Below are 27939 nucleotides of genomic sequence, written 5' to 3'. Positions count from 1 at the left end.
CTCCGCCGCCGCGGCTGCTTCCTCCAAACACATTCACTAACATATGACAGTTTGCAGGGAAATTCTTGACAATTGGTGTCTTGAGTGTGTGGCATAAATAGCAGGCAGAGCCCTCGCTGGGTTATGATGGGGCGGCTTGATGGTTGCTGGCATGGCGCGGCGCTGATTGGTCCGGCCGCAGCCTGACGTCAGGAGGCTGGGAATAAGGCTGGGTTGGAGCTTTAGGAGCAAGACAGTTTACTGGAGACCCAGCGCATCCCAGCATACACACGGTACTGGAGAGTGAGGGCATCCCAGCATACACACTGACTACTATCAGAGCCATCGGCGCATCGCAGCATCCCCCGCCGCCACAAGCTGAACGACCAGGATCATCGGATCGAGCGAGAGGGAAAACACTCTTTTTTTAAAAATCCTTTGGGTGTGTGATTTTGTTTCTCGTCGGCTTCTGTACAGTGGATACGCTGTCATGTCCAAGTACACTGAATTATCTGTAGGCGTGCGTGTCTTGTTGTGTGACAGCTCTGCCCTAAAAGCATTTTATTAGACGCCTCTTCCAGCACTGACTGGCACACGACGCTCCTCCAACCGATGCGTCACTTCCAAGAGCGCCGGGACAACCAAACTGGCTCCGGTCTTCTCGCCTGAGCCGATCTTCAGCTGCCCGTGTTGAAATCTACATTCTGGTTGAATTGTGTGTTTTTCCCCGGATCCAGTAAAGGACTGATTTTTTTTTCTCTTTTTTGGCTTTTGAGAGAGGACCTGAGAGAGAGGACGTGTGTTTCTTTGGAGCCTTTTACGCATGCAGGGAGAACACTGTGGTGACACCTGATCGACTGGCTTCTCTGCGCACATTGGCCCGGGAGCTTCAGGCGAATCAAGGAGGGAAACAGCAGATACTCGGTCAATACTCGGCCTGTGCTGTTGATTTTGTTTGGGTGTGTGCGCGCTTCATTTGTGGGGTTGTAGCCCAACCAAAGCCATGGTCCACTGCGCAGGCTGCGAGAGGCCTATTCTGGACCGCTTTCTGCTCAACGTGCTGGATAGAGCCTGGCACGTCAAATGCGTGCAGTGCTGCGAGTGCAAATGTAATTTGACAGAGAAATGTTTTTCTCGAGAAGGGAGACTGTACTGCAAAAACGATTTCTTTAGGTAAGATCGGTTAAGGAGACAGAAAAACTCTTCAGCTGTGTTTCTGTTTACGAATGTGTCTGAGTTTATGTCACGAGCTGGACTGTGAAAGCAGAAGGAAGTTATAACATAAAGATATTTAAATAGCAGAACAAATAGTGATGGGGCATCATCAATCATTTAAGCCCAAAGATTATATTTTGCTGAAAATCATTTGAAGTCTTAGGAGTGCAGATCATTATTTGTGTCTTCTATATTATTTACAACTTTTAAATTAGTTGTAAAGTATTGCTATACTATTGACATGCCAGTAATTATTAAAAACCCAGACTGCCTCTCATGCTTTTTCAGACAAATAGTTCAAATATAAAATACAAAATGCACATCTGTTGACTGCACACACAGGATAACAAGTTCTTAGAATGAACGTTTCTGCTTTATTTATTTATTCTCTAAATAAATGGATAAACCAACCTGTCCGTGCCTGTAGGCGTGAGTGAGGACTTGGAGGCGATACGCTTTGATTAGGAGCGCGTAATTAAAAGCTTGTTAATTTGGATTCTTATGCTAAACAACAACAAAAGAGGGGCAGCAACATTAAACGCGTGTGCTCTCGCTCTCAGCGGGGAAAGAGGGGAGGGGAGTGGGGGTGTGGGGGGGTGTTGTTAGGATATCGAGGAAATCACACTTGGGGTGTGTTTTTTTACAGCGTGCAGGCAGTCGGGGGAGCGCACAGGATCAAACCCCGGCCAGAGGAGCCGCTGCCCGGTGTGTTTGCTCAGTCCGACTGAGGAGGACGTGATAAGTGGATTTGAATAGTAAACTAGTTGAAAAGATCAAGTCCGCAGACAATGCAATCACAGACGTGCAGTCAACAAGCAGTGCACACCACTCAATACACATGGTTTAACCGTCAATGGCAGGGCGATCATTTATTATTCCAAAGCAGCCTGCTGTGTTAGGCTACTAGACCTTTATATTTACTGAATTGCATCCTCCTATTCATAACATATATGGTTTCATAAGGAATACAAAAAGGTTGGAAATATAGAGATATAATACTTAATACATTTACTAAAACAACTAACGCCAGCAGGTCTATACAGAGGTGAGCAATGGCCTCAGGTGGAAGGAAAACACATGTTGTTATTTTCAATATTTAGAAAATTAAAAGATTTAGCTCATGCGCAATATCCCTACATTTAATTTGATAATTATGTATTTATAGAGCGTCATTGCCCAACGTGTTTATGTATATATTTAAACTTAGCATACATTACGAAAACACATTTTTAAATATGTTATTATTATTAATACTATTATTGTTATCATTATTATTTATTTAGTCTTAATTCTGGAAGTCCAAAAAGCGTTTTAAAACTTTCAGTCTGCATATAATACAATACGAATGAGTTTATCTAAAGATTATAATTTTTCATGTTAAAAAAAAAATATTTATATATATATATATATATACGTGATCAAATGATCATTACAGGTTTAATGCATGTCTACACCTTATAATAAAGCGTGTAAGATGTTGTCCAGAGACAATGTGAATGTATATTTTGTTTAATACTGCTCTTTGCGTCACCATCATCTCAGCCTGGCCACCAAAACCCGAGTAGGCGTTGATGTTAGTATTTATAATTTGTGTATAATACGTATTTGATAACAAAAATAACCATCTCCTTCTTCCTCCCGCAGACGGTTCGGCACAAAATGTGGCGGCTGTTCGCAAGGCATTTCTCCAAACGACTTGGTTCGGAGGGCCCGCAGCAAAGTGTTTCACCTCAACTGCTTCACCTGCATGATGTGCAATAAGCAGCTCTCCACCGGCGAGGAGCTCTACATCATAGACGAGAACAAATTCGTTTGCAAAGACGATTACCAAAACAATGCCAGTGTAAAAGACGCCAGCCTCCTCTCAGGTGCGTGTGTGTTCGCAGTTTGTGTGTGCGCGCGCGAGGCAAGGCCGGGTAAATTGTGATGGATGTGATGTGTTCAGCCCCGCAGTGGCTTCATCATTTCCATGACCAGGACTTAGACGGCATTCAGAGGATACAATTCAGCACCACTCACAGTCCATTGTCTGTTGCTCATTCGGTTCACAAATATATATTTTTTGTTCAAACATTTGATTTTCTCACCAAGCTAGTTGGGCATTCATTGTAAATGTGTGTTCCATAATATGTCATGTAAGGATTTTTATTAAGTTGGTTTGCATGTTTCCCTGAATATTAAAGTATCTTCAATAGAGGAGAAAAAAACACATCAGCTGATTTTTAAAAGTGAATATAATGTTCCCGTTTGTACATGTTTGTGTTAATCTTGGTCAAATAGATGAACAGTTTAAAAACATGAACTTCATTTATTTCGAATTAGTGTTGGTGGTAGTGTGAATCGCCGACTTAAGGTCATAATTCAGCCACCTTCAATGAATGACTGCACCGCTGCGGACATATAGTTTTGTTCTTTATGACTGTAGCCTAATATTTCCCATGTTTTGGAGAATCGCTCTGCTTATTCTAATTTCCATATGTCGTTTCTTTAGTAACGGCCTGCAGCGACCCCAGTTTATCACCGGACTCTCAAGACCAGCTACAGGACGACGTGGTCCTAAAGGACACGGAGTCAGCCGCCCTGTCCGACAAAGAAACTGTTAATAACGAGAACGACGACCAGAACGTCGGAGGGAAGCGGCGCGGCCCGCGGACCACCATCAAGGCCAAACAGCTGGAGACGCTGAAGGCTGCGTTCGCTGCCACCCCCAAACCCACCAGACACATCAGGGAGCAGCTGGCACAGGAGACCGGCCTCAACATGAGGGTCATCCAGGTAAAGAAACTGAGTTCTGATACTTCTCTGCTGGATTCTCCCTCTTATGTCACTATGACTTCATTCATTAACCACCAAATAAAGATGTAGTCCATATTTACTAAACGCGTGGGTGTTTCTCCGCATGGCCAGAAACAGCAACCACTATTGTAATTATAGCTCTCACCATCCTCAGTCATTTTTATACGGTTCAATAATAAATCATCAAAACGGGGATCTTCTGATTCTGTCTGAAATATTATAGAAATTATATTCAGGGGACACACAAGGGTCGAGGAGGTGGGCTCGCGCCTTTTCGGTTTTATAGGGTGTTACGCACCCATTAAAAGGTGTGATGTAACAGCTTATATTTTATGGAAAAATGTCCCTGCCAAGCTGCCAGACTGCCATGACCGTGCAGGCCTCAACTCATCAGAGAGGCTCCACCTCCCCCACCATCACCCTCACATCCTTCACCCCTCTTTAAATGAGGCCTCTTGCCTTCAAACTGCGCGGTCACATTGAATTCATTAGGCCAAAGATTGGCGGACGCACGAGGGTTGATTTGGAAACGGGTAATTTATATGGGTATTTTTGATTCTTGGCGCTGGCTACAGGGCGAAGTCGCCAACTGGCGCCGGGCTGCTGGGGGCGCTGGGAGTCCTGGCACAGCGCTGCCATCACGTTTTGCGACCACGTTTAGCCATGCTGTGAGCATTTCCAGCCAAGCGGAAAGACAGAAATCTGTTTCAAGGGTCTTCAGATTGTCTCCTCGGAACTCTGAATTACAGCAGGGCCACACTAAGTTAAACAAAGAGCAAGACAGAAAACTGAAAAAAACATTATTATTATTATTAATATTATCGATTTAGTGTGGGGGACTGTTTTATTTTGTTCTTTCGCTGCACCCCCCCCCCCCCCCCCCCATTTTTCATCGGCGCATCAAAGTATTGATTGGGAACTATTAGGAATTACAAATTCATGAGCCAAAAATAAAACCACCCATCAGGAATAATAACAGACCTACTCCCGGAATGCAGATCTTTTAGTTTTCAAAGAGGTTTTTCTTTTCTTTTCTTTAGTCCTAATGTGGATACGGCTGCGGGGCAGATCACAGGTAAAAAGGCTCTGCAGATTAATGGCGATAAAATGAAAGTGGCAAAGTAAGGGTATCTAATATGTATGAGCATGAGGGGTGGAGGGAATCGCGTAATTAAAGGAAGCCGGCCTATAGATTAGGAAATGATAACCTCCAAGAGCCCGGTAATATATTGGTAACAACCCTCCTATTAAGTATTAATTGGAGATTTTAAGCCCCCGCTGCTGCAGCCTTCGGTCGGAGTAAATGGAGGGTTAAAAGATCATTAAGGAGGTTAGATGTGACTCTCGCTCCTGTAACGATAATTGGGCGCCGTTCTCTCTGCCGCAGAGCCGCGCGGATTTAACGCACCGGCTCATCACGCACGCCGCAAAAGAACACAGACAGCCCGGTTATTTACTCTAATAAGAAGCCAACGTGGTGCAACTGCCAAGGTAAACATGACACCTAATTACACTTTGCTTTGTATGGCGGAGAATGTACACAGTGAGGTTTATTTGCACATTCCAAAACAAATTCAAGACGTGCATTAAAAAAAAAAACATATTTATTCATACATTTCTGCCTCCAAAAATTCACTCCAAAGCAGCCCTCACCACGCCATCACCTCCATTTCTCACTCTCCTCCCATTTCTCACGCACAATATTGACGTGCAATCAAAATGGCGTCAGAAGCTTCTTGCATGATTACTGAGTGACATGAGCTGTGTGTGTGTGTGTGTGTGTGTGTGTGTGTGTGTGTGTGTGTGTGTGTGTGTGTGTGTGTGTGTGTGTGTGTGTCCAGGTCTGGTTCCAGAACCGACGTTCCAAAGAGAGGCGTATGAAGCAGTTGAGCGCGCTGGGCGCCCGAAGGCACGCGTTTTTCCGGAGCCCACGGCGGATGAGGACGCTGGTGGACCGGCTGGAGCCCGGGGAGCTGATCCCCAACGGGCCCTTCTCCTACTATGGAGGTATGCGTACATTATACTTTTTCATGAGAGAAAAATGTTTTTTAACGTCCTGGAAAGTCATTTTTTCTCATGAAACTTTTTTTTAACATGTTAAAATGACAATTGGTGTGATTTTCTTCTCTTCAGGCACATTTTATTTAACATATATCAAAATATCATTTGTGTGTTTCCTTATTTCCTCCGTCATTTATTTTCTATTCTCCTGTCATATCCTGATTCTGAACAAGGCCCCATTTTATACATATCAGCTTAAGGCGCTGCCACCTAAAGGAAGTACAGCACCATGTAAAGGTTCAGCTGTCTAAGCTCTGCCTGAGCTGCCTGAACAAAAATCTTAATGTTGATTTAGTACACAAAAAATTTAAATATATGAAATAAATGAATAAATGTGCAGTGGTTTTCTCATCTTGCTTAACAGTATGGCACATTTGTATATACAGCAGTTTACTTCTTAAAACAAATTAGCTTGTGAAATATTCAGTTTGGTTGACTTCGTCCATAAGCTCTTAGGAATCAGTGGACAATGACTTAAGTTGACTTGAAGTTAGTTTACATCTCAGTGATTTGATGCCACACTTTTCCTTCAAATGCTTTGAAATATCTGATCATTTTCAGAGAATTTCATTTGCGCTCGGGCCTTTGTCCTTTCTGCTGAAGCAAAAAGTCTAATAATATTCTGCTGAACTGAAGAAAAAAAAATCGGTCTCAGTAGTCGAATCGCTGATGAAATGGCCCTCATTTTAATTAATTTTGTGGCCACGTTGTTCTCCCCACCCAATTGGAGTTCTGATTTAAGTGTAACGTGCTCTGTGACTAATGTAGTACGGCGAGGGTCTCTCTTGCTCTCTAATACAAATCAAGCTACGTATATTCAATGAATTCCTCAATGTCTCCGGAATAATTTCTGCTAACCCATTGTTCTTATAACTAACGTTGATGTTTTCTTGGATCTGCAGATTATCAAAGCGAGTACTACGGCCCGGGAGGGAACTATGACTTCTTCCCTCAGGGGCCTCCGTCATCGCAGGCCCAGACCCCAATCGATCTCCCATTTGTGCCCTCCTCAGGCCCCACGGGCACCCCCCTCGGAGGTATGGACCACCCCTTGCCGGGCCACCACCCCTCCAGCGAGGTGCAGCGCTTCTCTGATATAATGTCCCACCATCCGGGGGACTCTCCCAGCCCAGAGCCCGGCATCCCAGGACCCCTGCACAGCATCTCCTCCGATGTGTTCGGCCCTAGTCCGCCCTTTACCTCACTGTCGCTGAACGGCAGCGGATACAGCAACCACCTGTCCCATCCGCCCTCGGAAATGAACGAGGGCACTGTGTGGTAGCTTTTAGAGAGAGTGGACTCTACCGATGAGAGATTCTGTAACAGAGGGTGGTGAGGTTTGGTGGTGTTGGGGGATGGGTTGAGAAGGGAAATGGATATCGACAGGGTTAGGGCAACGCCATTGAATTTTTTTTTTCACATTTATTTTTCCAGTTGATTTGTTGATAATGCTCAAAAACATTGTCTTCGGTATTGTGTTTGGGTGTTTAAATTGCCGCTTTCAACCCCCTCCCTGCATCTACAACTGGACTCACAAAAAAAATGGGCGAGACTGCTGAACTGCCCCCCATTCCCCACCCCCCCCACACCCTTTTTGGGCCCCTGGGGCACCCTGTCACCCCTCCTGACTCCTGTCAGTGGCCCGGCATAGTGACCAAACCCCCTAACACTCACCGGTGGGGTAAAAAACAACCCGCTGGAAATCTCCTATAGCATGTCCCAAACACAAAAACATCATTAGCTACTGTCAAAGACTTCAATAGCTTTACAGAGAGAATAAAGGGGCAGAGGGTTGATCGTGTGCAGACCTGGGACTGTAGGAAGGCTGAGCGACATTCAGACTGTGTTCGAGGTATGAGCCTTGTCCCTTGTATTTATTCAGAAGCTCCTCAGACCTCTTTGCCTCTTAAGGCTCTGCCATATTGACACTTAACCTTTTTGACACCATGCTTCAGAAGGCCAGAGGAAATGACAATTTTCCCATCATCTGGACTATTTGTTTCTTTTTTTTCCTTTTTTCTTCGCGATTTCAGAATTTCCACCAAATCTGAAGAAGGTCGCCTTGAAAAGGCAAACTGTAAAAACCCTCTACGGATTGCAAACCCTTTATTTAATATGGAAGTGAACTTGAAATGTTGAAATGAAGTCTACCTTCTAAAATTCTTTTACCGGGGTTCTAAATGGGACTTAGAGCAGTCAACTGTTTACGTAATCTATTTAATTCAGGAGTCCAGAAGTCTCGAAAACCATGTTTTAGAACCTCTCGATCCATATAAAAATGTTCCAAGCAACCAACCAAACTTTTGTATTGATTTCATTTATATTGTATGGAGATAAAAACACATTTGCTGGGGTTGTGATTCACTGTGCTAGTTTGTACAAGATGTTGTTTACAAAAAAAGGTTAAAAATACAATAAAAACATAAGTAAAGTAGACATTTGCCAAATAAAAAAAATAGCACAAATACTGTTAAAGTGCTTTGCACCTTCATCTGCAGAACGTGTTGAGACAAGATGTAAGTGTTAAAGGAGTAATTGACTTCCTTATTTTTTAGTCTGCTGAGGATACATTCATAAAGTTGTTAATATAACATACTTAGACAGGTTTTATTTTTGTGTCTTCAAAGGAGAAAAATCCAAACTATTATAAATTGATGGTCAAATATGCAGCTAGTAGCTGCTACATCTCTTTGAATATCAAGCCCCCATGGTATGTCTTTTATTGTTCCAATAAACCTAAGCTTATGTGACCTCCAGTGCATATTAGACCATTCACTGTATAAATACAACATGTTGACAAAAATGTGTTTTTAATAAAACTAGAAAATATACTTATGAATTTTTTAACATATTTTCTGTGGAGCAACTATCTTACAGTATATCCTTACATTTCAGTGTATTATGTGTCACACGGTGTCAGTGCAGCCGTACTTCACAGGGTTCCTGTGAGCTACTTATCAGGACAGTGTCACTCATTTCATTATGAACGCTTTTTGTCTTCATGTCTAAATTTCATTCACGTGGAGTGTAAAATAATTGGCATTTGCAGACACGTTGACAGGTTAACCATTCTGATTAATGTTAGTCAAAAACGTTGAGTGAAATTGAAACGGCAGTTGGTGGAAAGTCATGAAAAAAAACAAAGAAAAAAAGGAGTCCAAATGAGAACGTAGAAGCAGCGTCTACAGAGTCATGCTTTGAAGTATGACTTGTGTAATGCTAATCCTAAAATGTCAACAAACGGTCTTCTTTTGTTCCTTGCATGCCGCGGCGTTGGACCAGATGCTGATGGGATGAAGAACGATTCATAGAAAAACAGAACCAGCGTTTGAACAAAAACAGAAAACGTTTCTGCTGATTTGCCTCCCAGCAGTGGAGGCATTTGGTGGACTGGCTTGCTGTAGCTGACACAAGGGGGAGCGCATTCACAATTTATATCGTTGCCACTTCTTTCCTCAACCACTTTGGCTTGGAGTCTTCTGTTCAGTTACTCGAGGTCGTCGACTAATCATCAGCAGTTAGCAGTGCAACTGTGAAGGACAATGATGAAATTGCTGTGACCGCAGCTCTCCTGCTTGTTATGCTTTTATTAGCCTGCTTCTACATTATTATTCCCTGCAGCTTGCTGTTCTCGCCGTGTGGGCTGACAGCTGGGAGGAACTTTTCCGAACTTATTTCGGTGAACACAGCCGTAATAACAATCAAGAAGCCCAAACACTGAGGCATGATCTTTTGCAGGAAGGATGGAAAAATTATTCACACTTGTAGGGAAACGAGTCGGGCCGTGGGATTGTGGCATGAATCTGAGGGAACCTTTATCTCCCAAACCCGGCATGTGCACTTAGGACCATATATGCAATCCTAGTTTTCTCCCCTGCCTCCAGACTGTAATCCACCATGAATTAATCATGGTCTTGAGAGTTAACCAAGCTTGGGGATGTGGGGTGGAAGGTGGGGGTGGAGGGTCTGTGGAAGGATATAGGTCTCTGTTGAGCCCCTGGGCTTAGCCCCCCCCTGTGGTAACACCATGCACCGGCGACTGACCGCCCCCGGGGCAACGGCTCTTTAAATTCAAATTCCTATTGATCGCTCATCAGCTGTTGGTGCAAACTGACCTTGTAGTCCAACGCTGGAGAAATAAAGCAATTCTTAACAGCATTGAATGGGTCTTAAATGAGATTTGAAATCTCTGAGTCAGGATGTTTGAATAGCCCACACACCCACTGGGATCCCAAGTAAGTGTACTGTATGTGCATGTGCGTGTGATGATGAGAGGGGTGACAGGGGGATACATGCTTAGAGGGGGGTACAAAATGGTACTTTAGAGTACAACAGGGGCCAAAATATTGAGCCAATAGGAAGATCATGCCCAGCAGGCGAGCACTGAGATACTTTTGTTCAAACCGAGAAGGTTTTTCTTTTGAATGCCTCTCCATATGAGGAGCATTTGGCTGCTAGTTTTAAATGCAAGTGGCTCAGCTGGAAGTGTACCCTCACGTAAGCACACAAACATATGGCACCGGTCCTCGTCTCTCCTCAAACAAACAACACATGTTGGGGGAAGCCAATCTCTTGGCCAAGAATGAGAAAATGCTGTTAATCAATGGAGCAGGTTGGTTGATCGCTGAGCCACATTTCCCTGGCTCAACACTCAGCGAGTGGGTGATACACAGTCATGTAGCAGCCTGATAAGCAGGCCTCTGCTGACGAGCTGTTTGTTTTGCCACCTCATTATTCTTTACACTTCCTCCTCCTAGAGTAAAGATAGAGTAAAGAGTAAAGATATAAGGAGATGTTTAACTGATAGGACCAATTCTTTTACTATTAAGGTCATGTTCAGGGGTAGTATTTTTACAAATAATGCCTGATTTCCTCTCAGGCTACATCCACACTACGTTTCCGTTTTAAAACCCTTATCTTTTGCTACATTTACACCTAGTCCACACTACTCCGGAGTTTAAACGCCCTAAATCGGAGGGGTTTGGAAACGCTACCTACCCGGGTAAGTTAGAAAACTCAGGAGTTGCGTGGTGGTGTGGACAGACGCAGAGCCGGAGACCTTTGAAAACGCTGACATAGACACCCATGTTCGCTACTTGATTGGGTGTTCACAGTCATGACGTGGCCTTCCCTGATTTGTCACGAGTGTGAGAACAGAAACCGGCGTGTTGGTATGGATGGAAATCATTTCGAAAACGATGATGAAATGGCAGAGTGAACGTAGATCATATTCGTTTTAAATCCCTGGTTTTAAACGGAAACGCATTAGTGTGGCTGAAGCTTTAGAGGTCTAATTCAAGAGGGATTCAACTTATAGCCAGACCAAAACAAAATATTTTCCTTCTCTGAATATCCAAACCCCAATAGCTCTTTTTAAGACAAAATAATTAGCTGGACAGACTTTGTATTTTGTTGAATACACAGAAATGTAAATATGATCAGCCACCATCAATGAACAGGCAAAGAAGAGCGCTACCTAGAGAAAGTCAAACATACAGTAAGCACCAGAAGATCCAGGTAAAAGACAACAAAAGGAATGGATGGAAACAGAATCTAAATAATATTCTTATGCAGATAATAAGTGATTCCTGCATGAATAGAATTCAGCATTCAGTCTTTCGATCTACAAAAAACTACCTGTCCAGGTAATTAAAGAAATGAAGAGAAATATGTGGCCTTGTTTCCTACAGTTTGGGAAATTGTATTGTAACCATTTTAGAAATTTAAAAAGAGTTAAAAAATAGATGGTGATTTCAATTCGTCATATTTTATTATTCAGCTAACTGTTTCAATGAAACAAATATGTTTTTTTTAAATGCTGGCTTCTCCACAATGCTGGGAATAAATTACTCCCATAAACTGCCCTAAAAATAATGATACATTGAGTCTAAAAATGCCGGATTCAGCTTAGAAGATACCCACCAGGAAAATGACCCAGGACATGATCTGATTGTGCTCAATGGTACGGCCCTGGTTGGAGATGCATTCAACAATTTTACAGCCGTTAAAGAGTGTGTAAAAAATAAATGTGAGCAGTGACAAAGACCAAGGTTTAGAGTATTTCTCGGTCAGTCAAAGCAGGACTTAAATCAGCTATTGTAACCAGGTTACAGAATCTGGAGTTGCTCCATCACATTAAAGTAAGATGTAGTTTCTGGGTTAGAGTTAGTTTGGGTGGGAACGTATCCAAGATGGCCCATTTCCCGATTCCGTTTCTTTAGATTTATAGTTAGCAAAATTGGATAATAATGGATAATAATGCCAGCCACTATAAGCTCCATGCCAGTATACACTTGCCAGTTTATAATGGCTAAAACAGATGCATTGTAATACAGCAAGTCTGCAATACATTCAACCTGGATGAAGGTTAAAATATTCAGTTTTCTATTGTAACTATTCTGGATATGTGATGATTTAAGGTCATTTTGGAGGCTGTATTTTGTGCTGCCACTGTATTGATTTGTATCTCGTTATACTGACCAATGTTTCTATTATTTTGTCCACCCCATTTATACCAGTGAGCTTAGGCTAAGTAACAGAAACGCCTCTCTCTGTAATGCAACACAGCATGGCCTCTACAATGGCTGAATGGGTTCATCAAAAGCCAAATCTCCACCTCCAAAATTAATTTCAATTTGATTCAATTAAATTTTTTTTTTATAACCTCAAATCACAAATTTGCCCCATAGGGCTTTACAATCTGTACAGCATATGACATCCCCCGTCCCTGGATCCTCGCATCTCACCCCAAGAAATGTACAGTGGTCTTCGTGTATTTTAATTATCACTTATCTCCTATCACTAAACTTTGACCCAAGATTCATGGACAGAACGTCATCCAGCTCTTAACCCGGATCCTGATTTGGTGTTTTTCCAAAGTTGACCCTTACCCAGGGTCATGTCAATCACAATCCTTAACCCACATTCCCCTGTGTTGGGTCCGCAGTTCAGATCAAAAGCCCTGTTGTGTGCGCACTACCGTAGTATAATGATACAGCAGTTTGCCTGCTGGAATATACGCATTGGATCCTGCAGTGCTTTTAGCTACATTATAGAGAAATACTTTACTAAGAATACTTTTTAGAGTTAAAACACAGCAGGGGGAGACCTAATTAAATAAACGCTGCATGAAAGAAGCACGAACTAAATGTGAGTGACCAAGTATACAATTACAGCAAAAAGATCAGATTCAAACTCCAACTGACGGGAGGCCAAACTAAAGTGAGAACACTTTTACGGTACCTCTTTGTCAGCAAGTTGTCTGTGTAGTTAAATTCTGGAGACTTTTTCTATTCAAATATGAAACAATTCCACATTTTGACAGCAAAATGTGGAATTGTTTCAAGTCCATTTTAGTTATTAAGGTCTTTACACAATGGGGGCATGACAAAAAAACAACACAAAAATGCAAAATACCTGCCTGCGAATATTTCACACCAAAACTATTCATACGGACAGCGATGCCAATTTGCGACATGTTACCTCCAGCGTGTAAAGGCCTTTGGTTGTAATGTTGCCAGATCTCTGCCATAGCTGATACATTCTATGAATTGAACCACAACAAAAAATGACCAACCTTTGTAACATGTTTGGTGTTTTTACTCCAGATGGCCTCTGTGTTTTGGGCTGTTAATGTTAACCCTCTCCTCATGCAGTGAAAACATAAGAGGGTGAGATATCAATAGAGATTTTGATATTAACTCAGAAATGCAATCTAGATATACATACAGTTATTTCTGTAGCTAGTTAGCCTAAGTGACCTTCAAAGTACACTGGTGTAGATATTACATTTAGTTAACAGCTGACATCTTGAGACTGACACTGATTCTTTGACACAAGTTTACCAGGTAGATAACTAAAAACACAGTTTTACCTTTAACTGGTGAATAAATAATGGTACATATTGAGCTTATGTCTGCCTTTAGCGTAGCTTGCTCCTGTGTAAATATGCATAAATGTGCCTCTAATTTGCTTTCCAGAATCAGTAGAAAACGGAATGTTTTACTTATAATTGGTATGTGACCCATTGCAGTACAATTTACATAAAGAAATTGCCCATGTAACAAACAATGCGTTCACCCAGGGAGGAAAGTATAGTCGTTTAGCAAAGTGGAAAGTACTAATTTCCCCCTGGAGGATGTCCTGATGGTATGTGAGGTCTGTAGGTTGGCCTGATTAGCACAGAGCATGGAGTGTGTCTACACCATCTGACCCACTGAGTGATATTCATTTGTCATTCACATATTGGAGACCAACTGCTGTGTTTTTTGCTCAGGGCAAGGGTTTTCTCAATGAGTTGTTTGTGTATGATTGCACTGGCAATTTCCCACCGTGATATTACATGGAATACACACTTAAGTGCAAAATGTGTGTAGAATTTGCTTGGCTGGTGTATTTCCTGAAATGAACAGGTTGTGGGAAATGCTCTTTGTCTGAAATAGCTATTTGAAGGTTTTCTATATGATATCAGAGCATTAATACAGTGTAAGCACCGTTAGCTGCGAGCTGCCAAGCCAGAAACCATACACTTTCACACTATATAGGGACTTTCTGACTTGAGCTTGTCTTTTGGTTTTTCAGTCGGCTCCTGCCTCTCCCCAGTCACCTGATCCCAACCTGCTCATTTCCCTCATTAACTTCCTAGTATATACAGTATACCTGGTTTACAACACTACCAGATCGTATTTTGTGCCAACCTAGGTTTGCTCAAATGATAGTGAATTATTCCCACCTTTTTTTGATCTGTTTGCTTTTTGTGAATTTTCATTACTAATCTTACTTCCTCTGCTCCTGGGCCTTGTTATTGAGTCCAAACATCCCGTACCAGAAACTGTATGCTGAGGGGCCATGTCCATCAAAGCGTTTTTTGTTTTTTTACCTGAGGCCAGTGTCTTTTTAGTTATTTTCAATGGGAGCACAACATAATATGTCTCAAACACCATCAGTGTGGCGAGAGACACTGATGGTGCCAGCCACTGCAACCTATGGCTTAGGAACCTGACACACATAAGTACAAATATGAATATTTCAAAAGAGAATATATACCAATTTTGTGTTATTGTGCTTGTATAAATGTAATTTATGGCGCTGTTAGATTGCTTCTACACCTCTCTGGAGCTATTGGAAAAACACAAGTCAGAAACAATCCACAGCCACCACTGTAATCTAACTCTACAAAATAATACTGATAGACCTTCTATTAGTGTAGCCTAATCTTTATCAATTTCCAATGTCAATGTTTTGAATGAAGCTTTGAACTAGCCATGGCCTATACTATTTATTTTTTTAAATGCTACCAAGTCTTAGTAAGGCTGAAACATAGTCATACACATCATAAAAATACATCTGCAACACATTAGTTTAACAGAATACACTCATGTAATTATAATCAGATCTGTTGTGGGGCAGTGATATTATGAACCTGTTCATTTACACATTCTGGGATTTTTTGACAGTTGTCCTTCCCAGTTGGACTTTCTGTCCTTTTAAACTGTGTTGCTCTTAGCCTGGATAATGACCTGGTTTGTGTAACATCTCACAATCTGTGCATCGCTTTGATTGGTCAGTAGGCAGTGCTTTTGTACGAGTTGATCTCTTAGTTTGGTCAGGTGTGCAGTATAAATTACCATGGCAATCTATCCCAGTAAGAAGTGAACCACCATCATAGGACTGATAACCCAGGGTTAAGGCTAAAGTTACCTCGCTAACTCCAAAGCCTCCTTCGTAGTGCAGGCCTCTGGAAGTTACATTAGTATCACCTACTGAGCAGGTGTTCCAGGTATTCCCTCTAAAGGTGGACAAAAAATATGGACAGAAAATAATCCATAATTTCATGACACATGTTTGGGAATCTACAATGAAAAGCTGCATCTCTTACTTTTAGACTGGTATAGCCTCGAGGCTGGCCCTATCTTGTCCTTGTTGTTGGCTCAGGAGGTTAGAAATCAGACCTGTCCTCTCACTCTCTTCCTGTGGCCCGCCAACTGATGTTGTTATTTGGTTGTTCCTTGTGTTTCCCACTCATACACACACTCAAATATACATTACATACAGACTGACAGAAACACTATTTTATATTGTTCACCCCATTTACTTAAATAAATCATTTTCCTTATTACATGGACTATGTGTGGCCTATTTCATCACACACATACTTTTAAGGCACGTTGTGACAGACACAGCAAATATAATCAGGAAACCCCAAAGTCAAAAGCCCAAATCTTAACATTCTCATTTTAAGAATTGTTCACTGTTTATAGCTCCTTCTGGGCAAATTAGTTTTTTACAAAGTATTTTGTTATTTTCTGCCAGTTTAGCATTTTCTTCTGTGGCATTCTGAGTGTGTTTGAGGAAGTGGCTAAATGCACCGCTGTAGAAAGCTCTTATCAACTAGGCACATTGTAACTTCAGCTCCAGGTGTTTGCTGGCATGTTACTGTACCCAACGCACATGGCCATGTTGCTAATTAAAGCAATCCCATGCTTATCCTGAGAGGGAAATACCTGGATTAGAGGGAGATTTGCAACTCAAACCTGAGACATGCCTAATCAATTCAAAGCCATTAGACAATTAATTCACTGTGGTGGAGGGTGGATATTGCATAGCACTAATCTGGCCCCTAAGTTGTCACTGTGTGTACTGATGAGTATTGAGTGCTCTGTGTACATACAGTGATGCGAGTTTACAACTAACCTGAGCAAAGGAAGGAATAAACAATGATGTTTCCTGTGTGAGCATCAGGTCAATAGCTTCAGTATATTACGTAATTATGAAACACACCCTGATTTGCTGTTATGTGAAGTTATGTTACATTCTGACTAATTAATACATGTTAGACATGTTTCTCCATTGACTCCTACTCAATGACCTCTGACCTCTTTTGACAGCTGATGTTGTCTGTTTCCACTGTTCATTCAGTCTCATCTGCAGAGTCCTTGCTGTTTCACTGAAGTAATGCTCCTTAATAGTCGCATGTGATATCATGTTGATGTCATTGTCAGGATCCCTGTTAGACCAGACACCTCCCATGGCCACACCCCTGATTGGTACACAGCTAGAGACATTTCAGCTGATTACCTCCTGCGGGCTGACACACCAGACCCAGATCCCACTAATGAGATCTGGGCAGTATTTGAACCCTGGTCCTCCAGACCTGTGTTGTCAGTCCGTACAGTCTTCATGCCGGAACAGTCTTCATACAGGCTTCATTCCCGAACCAGCGTCGACTACCGTCTTCATTCCCGAACCAGCTTCAACCCGGTACCGTCTTCTACCTTATGCCTACTCGCTTGCTTGCCACCCTGTGTCGGACAAAGAGATGCACACAATAATCCTGCCTGCCTTCTGGTATCGGTCCACAGAGAACCATACCGTCAATCCTGCATGCTGTCCCTTATAAAATAAAGTATTTTCTTTTCCTAAATTTCTGTCTTGTGGTCTTGCTATTTGGTCCTGTCCAGAACTCCCTTGACAGTCATACACCACTAAAGACTTCCTCTCCAGGAGGGTACTGTCTTTAGGGTGGACCAGCAGAGATCTTAAAGCTTAATTTGTACCTTTTTAGGGGTGGTGAGGTACTTATGATGCTAAGTGACTATGATCCCTAGCAACATATCCTCAAACGGTTATTTGTTGCAAAAAAAATTTTTTTGTCCATTTTCTTTAAATGTCCAGCAACAGGAGCGATCAGTGCGCCTGTGCAAGCCCCTGTAGTGTTAAGGTGCATTCACACCGCCCCTAAATCAGCCCACAGCGATTGGCCGAGAATGGTATCGGCCAACTGAAATTTTTCCCTAATCAGCAATGATAGGGATGAGTATATATTTGGGTGAAGTGATGAATAGGATCATTTAGAAGCAATATTTGAGCATGATGATGAAATCAGCAGGACCATAAAATAAAGGATGGCTACATGTGAACACAATATAAAATGCTTTGTTTAAAGATATCAGTAAACTTTAAAATATGCTTTGGGGGAATTTACAAGAGATTGGAGAAACACAAAACCTGAATGAAGAGCAAAAGTGTATTTTTGGTAGTCTGTCATTTATACTAAACAAAACTAAATGGAACTAGAGTTGCATGCAATATTTTATTTTCCATCGTTTGTAGATAAGTAAAAGGTCTCTAAAGAACTAATTATGTAGGAATATTTGTCTAAATATCTTCATATGGTTCATGTTTGCTCCAACAAAAACAAAACCAGTGCTTATTTATGATTTAAAATGTGTTTTTGTTTCCTCAACATATTTAGTAGAGATCAGAAGCAAAGAACCTGGACATCACCTAATCTTGTACTGTGTTGAGAGGATAAGAGAACAATAATGATACAACACAATTCAAAAGGTGAATTGTGAGGAGTAAATAATAATACTGAACAAAGTAGTAATGTCAGTTCAAGGACAGGTTTGTGTGGCGCGAGAGTCCTAAGTAGTCTACCATCGACATGAGATAGTATTGTCTTTATGGAGTTCTTAACATTCATGGCTTTGTTAAGAGGACGTGATTTTACCGGCACTAATACAAATATTCCATGTAGGAGTAAAAGTATAAAAAAGAGAAATTATAAAAATCAAAAACTAACAAATCAATTATATTTTCCAAATATAATTGAAGTATAAATACACTAAATCCACTTTTTGAGATAATGAATAAAATGTACTTAATTTAAGAGAATAATAGATTCTTGAATTGATTATTTCCAAGTGAAGTTATCCTGTACTGTAGAACTAATTAATTATTTTGTGAAAAATTCCTAACCCAATCAATCCAACCAATCAAAACGATCAACTCCAGGGGATGTGGACTGTCCAATCCAGAATGCATAGAACCATTATTACACATGTGGCATCATTTAAACAAAATGTTGCATACCCAAATTGTCAAGATATTTGTTCATGTCATTTGTTTTATAGTTTACATAGCTACAGAGGGGGAGAAACTGACTCAAATTGGAGCCACACATTGTCTTTAAGCTGAGAAAAATTGGCCTGCATATTTTTGTAAAATAAAAAAATAAAAAACCTTCATTCCAATTAAAGCAGGCCTGTGCAAGTGCAGCCAAGCAGCTCTGTTATTCAATTCCATTAGAATGAACGATGCAGCGGCATGCAACCATGCAGTTAACAGGAATTAAAACCATAGGCAAGATGACGGATTACACAAGAATAGAGGTGTGTATGCATCTGTGCGCACATGTACTTTTTTTTTCTTGCTATCTATTTTGCCAAAATTGTACATATTGAATAATTTCCAACACACGTACTTGAATATTAAATCAAAACAGCTTGAACATTGAAACGTGCTATTAGGTCTATGCTGTGGCATGGCTTCAGTGTACTTGTCAGTATTTGCCAGCTGTAGTTATTGCATGATGTATGGCTCCGTTCTTGATGCATGCATGACAGTTGGCAGTCATTAATCATAGTTAGAAGATGGGACATGGTTTAGGGTCCCTTTTTTTGCTCGTGGTAAGTCTCATATAAGTTTACAGTGGTGTTCTCCCTGTCTAAGCAGCTGCAGGGACGGAGATGTGCACAAACAAATTTCATATCATTCAACTTTACAAGAACGCTGCTTTGCAAAAAACAAACAAACATGGCTTGTAAACAGACACATTCTGGCAAACACTGGGCCTGCACTTCATTGGACAACTACAGTGTGTGTTGAGTTAACTGCAGAAGAACTTTCCTTGACTTTTCCTTTCCAAACTTTATTCTGCTCCGCTGCTCAGCATCATGTTTCTTGTAGGTGTGTGGGTGTGACAGTCAGAACCAGGCTCACCGAGTGTGTCTGCACTGGTAAAACAGCAGTGTTGTGACACACCCACCTTAACAGAGTAGACTAACCATGCATTTAATGAGAAACAAAAGCTGGAAATAATTAATTAGACGGCAATTCCCTTTTTTACCCTTGCCAAAGTTTCTAATGGAGTAGATAGGCAGCAGGAATTTCACAGAAAATAATTCATTCAAATTAAAAAGGACGGGGAGGCCACAAAGACAAATAGTCACTGTTCCACTTCAGTGTCCCGCTGTCTTGCTTGAAAATGTTTTGATGTTTTGACGTTCTATCATATATTGATATGGTACGGTTCAATTGACCCTTTGCTAAGCTAATTATAGCGTAGCTTAGGCCAGCTCTGACCAGGGTCTGACTACGGCTCTGTTCCAGAGACTCATGTAATGGTTTCAGATTTGCATCATTTTCAGGCTGGTTGTGTGGATGTCATAAAACGTTTTTGTTTTTATGTAAACACGAGTGGAGTTAACATTAGCAGCGTACGCTAGCGCAGGCAGCGTTAACTAGCGTTATCACTTGCTATGTGTATGCTACACTAGCTACTGAAGGTTTACTGAATTTATACACATGCTGCTTGTGTTTTTTAATAATTATACCAGTGAATAAAGACCGGCACGGCTTTACAGGAACAGTGTTATTCCAAACTTTCATTGTCTTCTGTCTCTATGGCCAGGTGATGCGGTTCACTTTTACACTGTGATCTGAAGGCTTTAGCCACTATCTTTATCTTTATCGTTTGTTTTCACTGAAGAATCCCTTTGACATCCTGGACATATTCTTCAAACACATATTGTGAATCTTCTGTCTGCTTCTCTCTGAAATCACTTTATAGTTTTTTCCAAAAATTAGAAAATATTTTTCAGGGAGTGCAGACAGTGTGTGCTCCATGGTCGCTCTGATAGCTTGATGGAGAGGGTGGGGTCAATTTTCTTTGAGATCATGCATACCACAAACTATTGGATTTGAAATGCACAGCCAAAAATAAGTATACTAACATTTTAAAGCACACCTTTATAACTAAATGACCTCATCTAAGCCATTAAAGTCAATACCGTAACAGTGTAGATGAAGCATATAAGGTCACCACCTTATTCAGACTGGGACGGGAATAATTTAATGCAAACGCCTCACTTGAATAAAGATTACATTTCATAGGACGATTCAATTTGCAAGATCGTGGTTGGTCATTCTTTATTTCAATTACAGCTATCATTCATAGAGCACTTTTGCTGACAGTGAATCAGTGGCTGCTGCTGCATCTCCCCTTCATTCTGTGGCTCCCACTGGAGGAGACAATCAGGTGGAGGTGTTGTAAATGAAGCATCGCGTTAGTTCATGCAGGATACGGAAGTCATACGCCCCCAGCTGTAACCAGCTGACAGCCAGCCGATTGAATCATAGCTTCCAATCGGCCACACACCAATCACAGCCCACTCTCACTTCAAGGAGGTTTATTTAAATATGACTCCCTCCTCACTGATTCATTCTACACCAACGCTGTTACAGACCGTACTGCTGGCAAAGCTTTGACTTCTGGAGATTCACGCTCCTCACCATATCCGCGCTTATCATCCCAGTGAGCACTAACCCAGATTTCAATGTTGATTTCTGGTTGAAAACGGGTTGAAATTGGGTCTGCACGTCTAAGACCTATTTTCACTCTCTATTCAACCGGCTAAATTACGGTTACAATATCAACGTGTCACAAAACACCAATTTCTTTTAAAATATTGATGGGTTGGTCAGTTGTAGGTTGAAAGAGACACGATATTGGTTACTTTGAACGTATTTCTCCAAAGTCATATTACGCTGGTCGGTGAAATGTAGTCTACATGAAGACGTGATTTCAACGCATTTAATGTTTCATATAAAACGTCCTAAATATGGAACTATAGACTGTGTGCTGTCAACAAGAAGCTCCCAGGACATCGTAATGAGAGCAGAGCACATTCTGTCTGTATGTTCACGTAAAATACGGACTTAGCCTCACAGATCCTACTACAACTTTTAAACATTCACCGTCTCTGGAGACACGGCACTTGAGGAGCGAAGTGAACGAGCTGACGGAATAAACGAGGCTTCACGCTAACGACATACTCTGTAAAATATCATTACCATACCATTAATATCATGTTATGCTCACCATGCGGGCGAGGCTACTAGCTTGTAGCGTTAGCTTGTTAGGAACAGTAAACATAGACAAGTGTGTTAGTTAATGTTGGAGACTCTTTGTGGACTGTCCCTGTAGCCCAACATTATAAAAGAGTATTTAGGACACTTCAAATGTAAAATACACAACAGACAGCGAGTGGGGCTGTACACGGGATTTGCAATATTGGCTTTCAACTGATGAATGTGGATGTGGTTTCTTAGTAAAGCCTTTAAAATGATGATATACTATTATTAGCACGGAACATTTTAGTTTTGCAAATCCTGTTGAAATCTGGTCTAAGCATGAATGTTCAATCAACGCCTATAAATAGTCGGCGAAAAAACTTTCACTTTTGATCCAATTCTGAACGTCTTTTCAACGGTGGGCGTAGACGTCTTTTAAACAACGCCTTTTCAACGGAAAAATTCTCACTGGGATGTCTCATCTCGAGCTGGAAGATGATGCATTCACTGACGCTAGCATCTCAGGTCAAACTTCATGAGAAGGACCTTAGCGAGAATCTTAGCGAGATTGATGTCCGCTTCCTGGTTCCGGAAACCCGCTCGATTCCGGGACATCTATGGCTGCAGCTGCGGCTCCAGCCCGTAACAAGGTAACGGCTCCACGGCGTTAACATGGCCCGCTACAACGAAGCCGGCCGGCACGCTGCTACGGAAGCCGCTGCGCTCTCCATTGACGCATGCCGCATGGATCGCTGGGTACTGCAGTCCCCGCAGCTCCAACCGACTCCATCTCTTCTGCAAACAAGGTGGACATCCTCCTCAGCTATACACCTCGCACCCCTTCCGCATCGGAGCATCTACCTCTGCAGCCGCTCTGGTCCCAGCATCTACACATGGGTCGCTGGTCCTCAGCAGCTTACGAACGTAATGTTTGCCTGGGTGTCACGGATGTTGTTCATTCTGTACACATGAGATCTATTGCACTTCTGTCCATCCTGCGAGAGGGATCCCTCCTCTGTTGCTCTCCCACAGGTCTCTTCCTCTTTTCTCCCCGTTAAAGGTTTTTTTCGGGGGGAGTTTTTCCTGTTCCGATGTGAGGGTCCTGGGACAGAGGATGTCGTATGTGTACAGATTGTAAAGCCCTCTGAGGCAAATTTGTGATCGTGATTTTGGGCTGTACAAAAATAAATGAATGAATTGAATATAATTGCAATTCAAAAAGCTATGAGCGCAACCTTGGAGACTACCATTAGTACCCCAATGCACGATAATTAATGAGAATAATAACTTAATACAAATGCTGCAATTGGTTGGCTGGGTTTCACTGCAAGATTTAGGTAGTATGACCTCTTTGGGATGCATGCTTGTGCCCTTAATCTTAAAATAATGTCTACTGAGGTCTGCAGCATGCTTGCTGCTACGGTAGGTTGACCTTCTTTTTGGGGATGCATGCTTGCGCCCTTTATTCTTATCATAATTTAAAGAAGAGAAATGCTGAGGTCAGCAGCATGCTTACTGCTACACATAGATAATTCACATAAACTGTAGGATGGCCTCGTTTGGGACGCACACTTGCGCCCTTAATCTTAAAATAATGTCTGCTGAGGTCTACAGCAAGCTTGCTGTTACACATAGATTTCCATTGTCCGGCTGATGCTTCGCATGGGTGTCATACCAGACTTGCCATTGGGTTCCGTTGTTTTTGGGGTTTTGGCTTGGTAGCTGCTGGCTAATCCGGGGAGCATTCAAAGAGCAGAGCCATCATCGCCAAGTTTAACTCTGTCCATTTGTTGCAATAAATGGTTAAAATCTATGACGAGAGTGTTCCTGACTGAAGTAGGAGTAACATCACTATTTGTGATTTACTCTCTTTTGTCTTTTGTTATTGGTGTAAGTAACCACTTTAAATGTGCATGTGGCACCTATTCAGGTCAATGATGTAATTTTTTTAAACCAAATAGATCATATGTGTTCAATTGCGATTTCTGCTCATGTTCAAAAGATTTATACATATATTCAATCCAATAAAGCTGTGTTTGCTGAGAAGTGGAGAATAAAGTAGAAATAGTTTTGACAAATAAGTTGTAATATTAAGAGAATAAAGTCACAATTTAATAGGAACTACTTCTGATCAGGTATTAATCTTACATAATCCAACTAAAATCACATTCCTCTCAATGTTTCAGCAGCGTTGTCTCAGAGGGTCAATAGTTTGCTGTCCGTTTATTCTAATGATAATGCAAACTGTCAGGATCCCTGTCAGACCAGACACCTCCCATGGCCACACAGCTGCAGCCACTCCAGCCGATTCCCTCCTGCAGGCTGACACACCAGATTCAGGTCCCACTAACGCTTCCCCTGGCACTATATAAACTCTGGTCCTGCAGTCTGGGGTTGTCAGGTCGTACCGTCTTTCACCCGCTTCAACCCCGTTGCATCTTCTGCCTCGAGCGCCTGCCTCCGGTGTCCGTCGGTCCGGGAATCCCCCGTGCCCTCCTTTGTGTTTATGGACTACACACCGCCGCTCTGCCCTCCTTTGTGTTTACGGACTACACACCGCCGCTCTGCCCTCCGTGGTGTTAACGGACTACACACCGCTGCTCTACCCTCCGTGGTGTTAACGGACTACACACCGCTGCTCTGCCCTCCGTGGTGTTAAAGGACTACACACCGCCGCTCTGCCCTCCTTTGTGTTTACGGACTACACACCGCCGCTCTGCCCTCCGTGGTGTTAACGGACTACACACCGCTGCTCTACCCTCCGTGGTGTTAACGGACTACACACCGCTGCTCTACCCTCCGTGGTGTTAACGGACTACACACCGCTGCTCTGCCCTCCGTGGTGTTAAAGGACTACACACCGCCGCTCTGCCCTCCTTTGTGTTTACGGACTACACACCGCCGCTCTGCCCTCCTTTGTGTTTACGGACTACACACCGCCGCTCTGCCCTCCGTGGTGTTAACGGACTACACACCGCTGCTCTACCCTCCGTGGTGTTAACGGACTACACACCGCCGCTCTACCCTCCGTGGTGTTAACGGACTACACACCGCTGCTCTACCCTCCGTGGTGTTAACGGACTACACACCGCTGCTCTACCCTCCGTGGTGTTAACGGACTACACACCGCTGCTCTGCCCTCCGTGGTGTTAAAGGACTACACACCGCCGCTCTGCCCTCCTTTGTGTTTACGGACTACACACCGCCGCTCTGCCCTCCTTTGTGTTTACGGACTACACACCGCCGCTCTGCCCTCCGTGGTGTTAACGGACTACACACCGCCGCTCTGCCCTCCGTGGTGTTAACGGACTACACACCGCCGCTCTGCCCTCCGGGGTGTTAACGGACTACACACCGCCGCTCTGCCCTCCGTTGGGTTAACGGACTACACACGCCGTCAAGCTGCCAGCTCTCCGGTGTCGAGCCACGGGACTCACACCGTCGATCTGCCTACTCTCTGGTGTCGGACCACGGGCTCCACACCTTCCTGTCCTCTTTATTCAGGCTAAATAAAACCTGTTTATACCAACTTCTGTCTCCTGTGGTCTTGCGTTTGGGTCCTATCCGTGAAATCCCGTGACACAAACGAGTTCACTCAAATACTCGTAGGGACAATTCTGTTTTCCCAAAATATTGGTTGGTCCCTACTGTCCATATGCAAACTGTCAGATTGGTTGTTCCAGAACGTTAGAGTTGACTGGTGTCCCCCAATTATGCCATCTGTAATGGGGTTCACTTTTAGATGATCCAACAACTTAGTTTGAAGCATAATTTAGATTTTTTGCTGGTGAGAACAGGACAGGGGAAGCAGTTTTGATTTAGGTTTACTGCAGTACAGTCTGGAGGACTGTTGAGCCTACTTGCCACAATTTGGTTTTAAATAGGACAATGTAATTACATATCTTTTTAAAAATAGTTATTTTATAGTTTTGATTGTTATTATCACAGTTTTGGTTTTCTTGACTTGTTGCCTCTTCATCAAAATGTCCTATAAACTTCAAAATGAGATTAATGGATGATCTGACACACGCTCATTTCAGTAACAAGATAAGAACAAATAAAGCAGATGCAAGAGAAAGGACACATTTACACTCCAATTAGTGCTTTTAAAGGCTGGTGTTGTATCAAATGCAGAAAACACAGCCTGTAGCCTCCACTATAATGAGTCCTTGAACCATGGCTTCCAATGGGCCTCCTTCGTCACTGTCACGTCCACTGAGTGCCTCAGTCACATTCAAATTGGCCCCAGGGCCTCAGACATTGATAAAGGGTATGTGTGTGGTGGGAAGCATGCGGGCTAATTTCAGCAGGCTTGGTTGAGGCAGTCCAGTCGCTGTCCATCACTTCCCTGTTATTTGCATCAATCAGTCCAGAGTGTTGATCAATGCCGAGTCAAAGTGAGCTTTCTTTCAGCATTAGGAGTTGCCTTCCATTACACTTTTAGGTAAAGCTCAGCAATGTTTTAGTGCTGTTTAGAGTACTGCCTTTATCCATGTGGTAAAGATGGCAACTACAAGAAAGTAGACACAGCTGTAGCTGCATCCGTGTTTTATGAAATCAATCATAAAAAGAAAAGTTACCCGGTAGGAAAAAATTAACATGTCTTTTTTTTGCTGCAACACGTGACGCCATCCGCCAACACAATGAAATGGCAAACACACATTCCTGGATGATACTGTGAAACGGCGTATTTTACATCTCCAGATCAATGACACAGATGACACTTAGCACCATAACTTTTAAGAGTTGCACAATGAATCCTCATTGTATTCTAAACTGCTATGCAGAGTTTCTGTATCTTATAAGGATTCAAGGATCATTTATCGTCAATTTGCAACACAGGTATGCACAGCAAAATGAGGTTGCAGCCCATTTGCGTCACAAAAAAAAGACAAACAAAACAGTAGTGTATTCCTGTAGTACTTTTTAAAATTTGCATCATAAGGAATGTAAACAGCAAAGACAAAAACTATTCTCTGGGCAGATAATATGGCGGACATCTTAACCTAAAAAAATCGACATCAGGAAAACTATCCATCGACTTTGATTATGTTTGAGCACCAGGCATCATGATGTAAAAACAGAGTCCACCTCCTCTCGTCCCACCAGAGTCCTGTGCTCTGTCCTGCTGTTCGCCCGTCAAGTGCAGCTTGATCCGGGATGCAATGATGGAGCCAGGTCTCTGTGAGGATGTAGACACAACAGTCGTTGTCTATCTTATTTTTCTGCGACCGGACACAGACAGCAGTACGCTGGGTAGTGGAGTAGCCTTTGGTCCTAGCTGGGTTAGCTTAGCTTCCATCTAGGCTCTCCTCCCTCTCCTCCCTGTGGCAGTGGGGTGGCGTTTGGTCCGGCAGGTCTGGCTGGTTGGTCAACCGTGGGCATTGATCGTCTCAAAGAACGCTGCACTTAATCCAATATCCTTTTGCCACATTGATGAATGTATTTTGTCATATGTAATTTGTGCTCTGGTAACAAACACGAAAAAGCAACAATCTAAGACAAAGAAATGTGATGAAAATCATGGGAGCTACCAACAGTCATAGATGTCATGCTTAAACTATCCTTTCAGGATTCATACTACCATGAGGATGTCGCATTTTCATTTTGAAACCTCTAGAAGTGTCAAGAATTCCCCTTCATATTAGATTGTTTTCATCCTGCCTGTTTAATTAACTCTCCTGCCATTTCAGGTCCTGCCATTCACACCCTATCATCACTCATTCCCCTCACCTGGTCTTCCATGCCTATCTCACCTGCAGCCCATTCCCTCATTAGTCCTCACTATTTAGGTCCACTCACTTGCACTTGTTCCCTGCCAGATTGTCTTGTGTGTCATTGCCAAGATCTCCAGCGTATCTTTATATTGTTCCTGATCTGCCTGTTCCGACCCTGTCTGCCTGTTGTTTCGACCTTGGATTTCTGCCTGCCCCTTATTGGATTTGTTTGCCTTCTTGACTGGCCTCCTGGTTT

At 42.5% G+C, this 27939-nt stretch overlaps 1 protein-coding gene across 1 annotated transcript; it reads left to right on the top strand.

The window, feature by feature from the left end:
* The first annotated feature begins 294 nt into the window (after positions 1–294).
* lhx1a (LIM homeobox 1a) lies at positions 295–7333 on the top strand. Its single transcript, XM_076075472.1, has 5 exons — positions 295–1152; positions 2839–3062; positions 3686–3969; positions 5832–5997; positions 6954–7333. Exons 1-5 carry the CDS (start codon positions 983–985, stop codon positions 7331–7333), a joined length of 1224 nt encoding a protein of 407 aa, XP_075931587.1. The 5' UTR covers positions 295–982.
* Positions 7334–27939: the final 20606 nt, after the last annotated feature.

This window comes from Anarhichas minor, unplaced genomic scaffold (assembly GCF_050575085.1).
Source record: "Anarhichas minor isolate MPS153535 unplaced genomic scaffold, ASM5057508v1 ptg000052l, whole genome shotgun sequence".
Classification (NCBI taxonomy): Eukaryota; Metazoa; Chordata; class Actinopteri; order Perciformes; family Anarhichadidae; genus Anarhichas; species Anarhichas minor.
Note: the sequence above shows the minus strand (reverse complement) of the source record. Positions and strands in the feature narration are given on the sequence as shown.

Bases quoted from the DNA above. Each gene is read 5' to 3' on its own strand.
- lhx1a (XM_076075472.1), top strand. From the start codon at position 983: ATGGTCCACTGCGCAGGCTGCGAGAGGCCTATTCTGGACCGCTTTCTG. The intron at 3,063-3,685 runs GTGCGTGTGTGT...TCGTTTCTTTAG, and splicing joins AGACGCCAGCCTCCTCTCAG to TAACGGCCTGCAGCGACCCC. The intron at 3,970-5,831 runs GTAAAGAAACTG...GTGTGTGTCCAG, and splicing joins TCAACATGAGGGTCATCCAG to GTCTGGTTCCAGAACCGACG.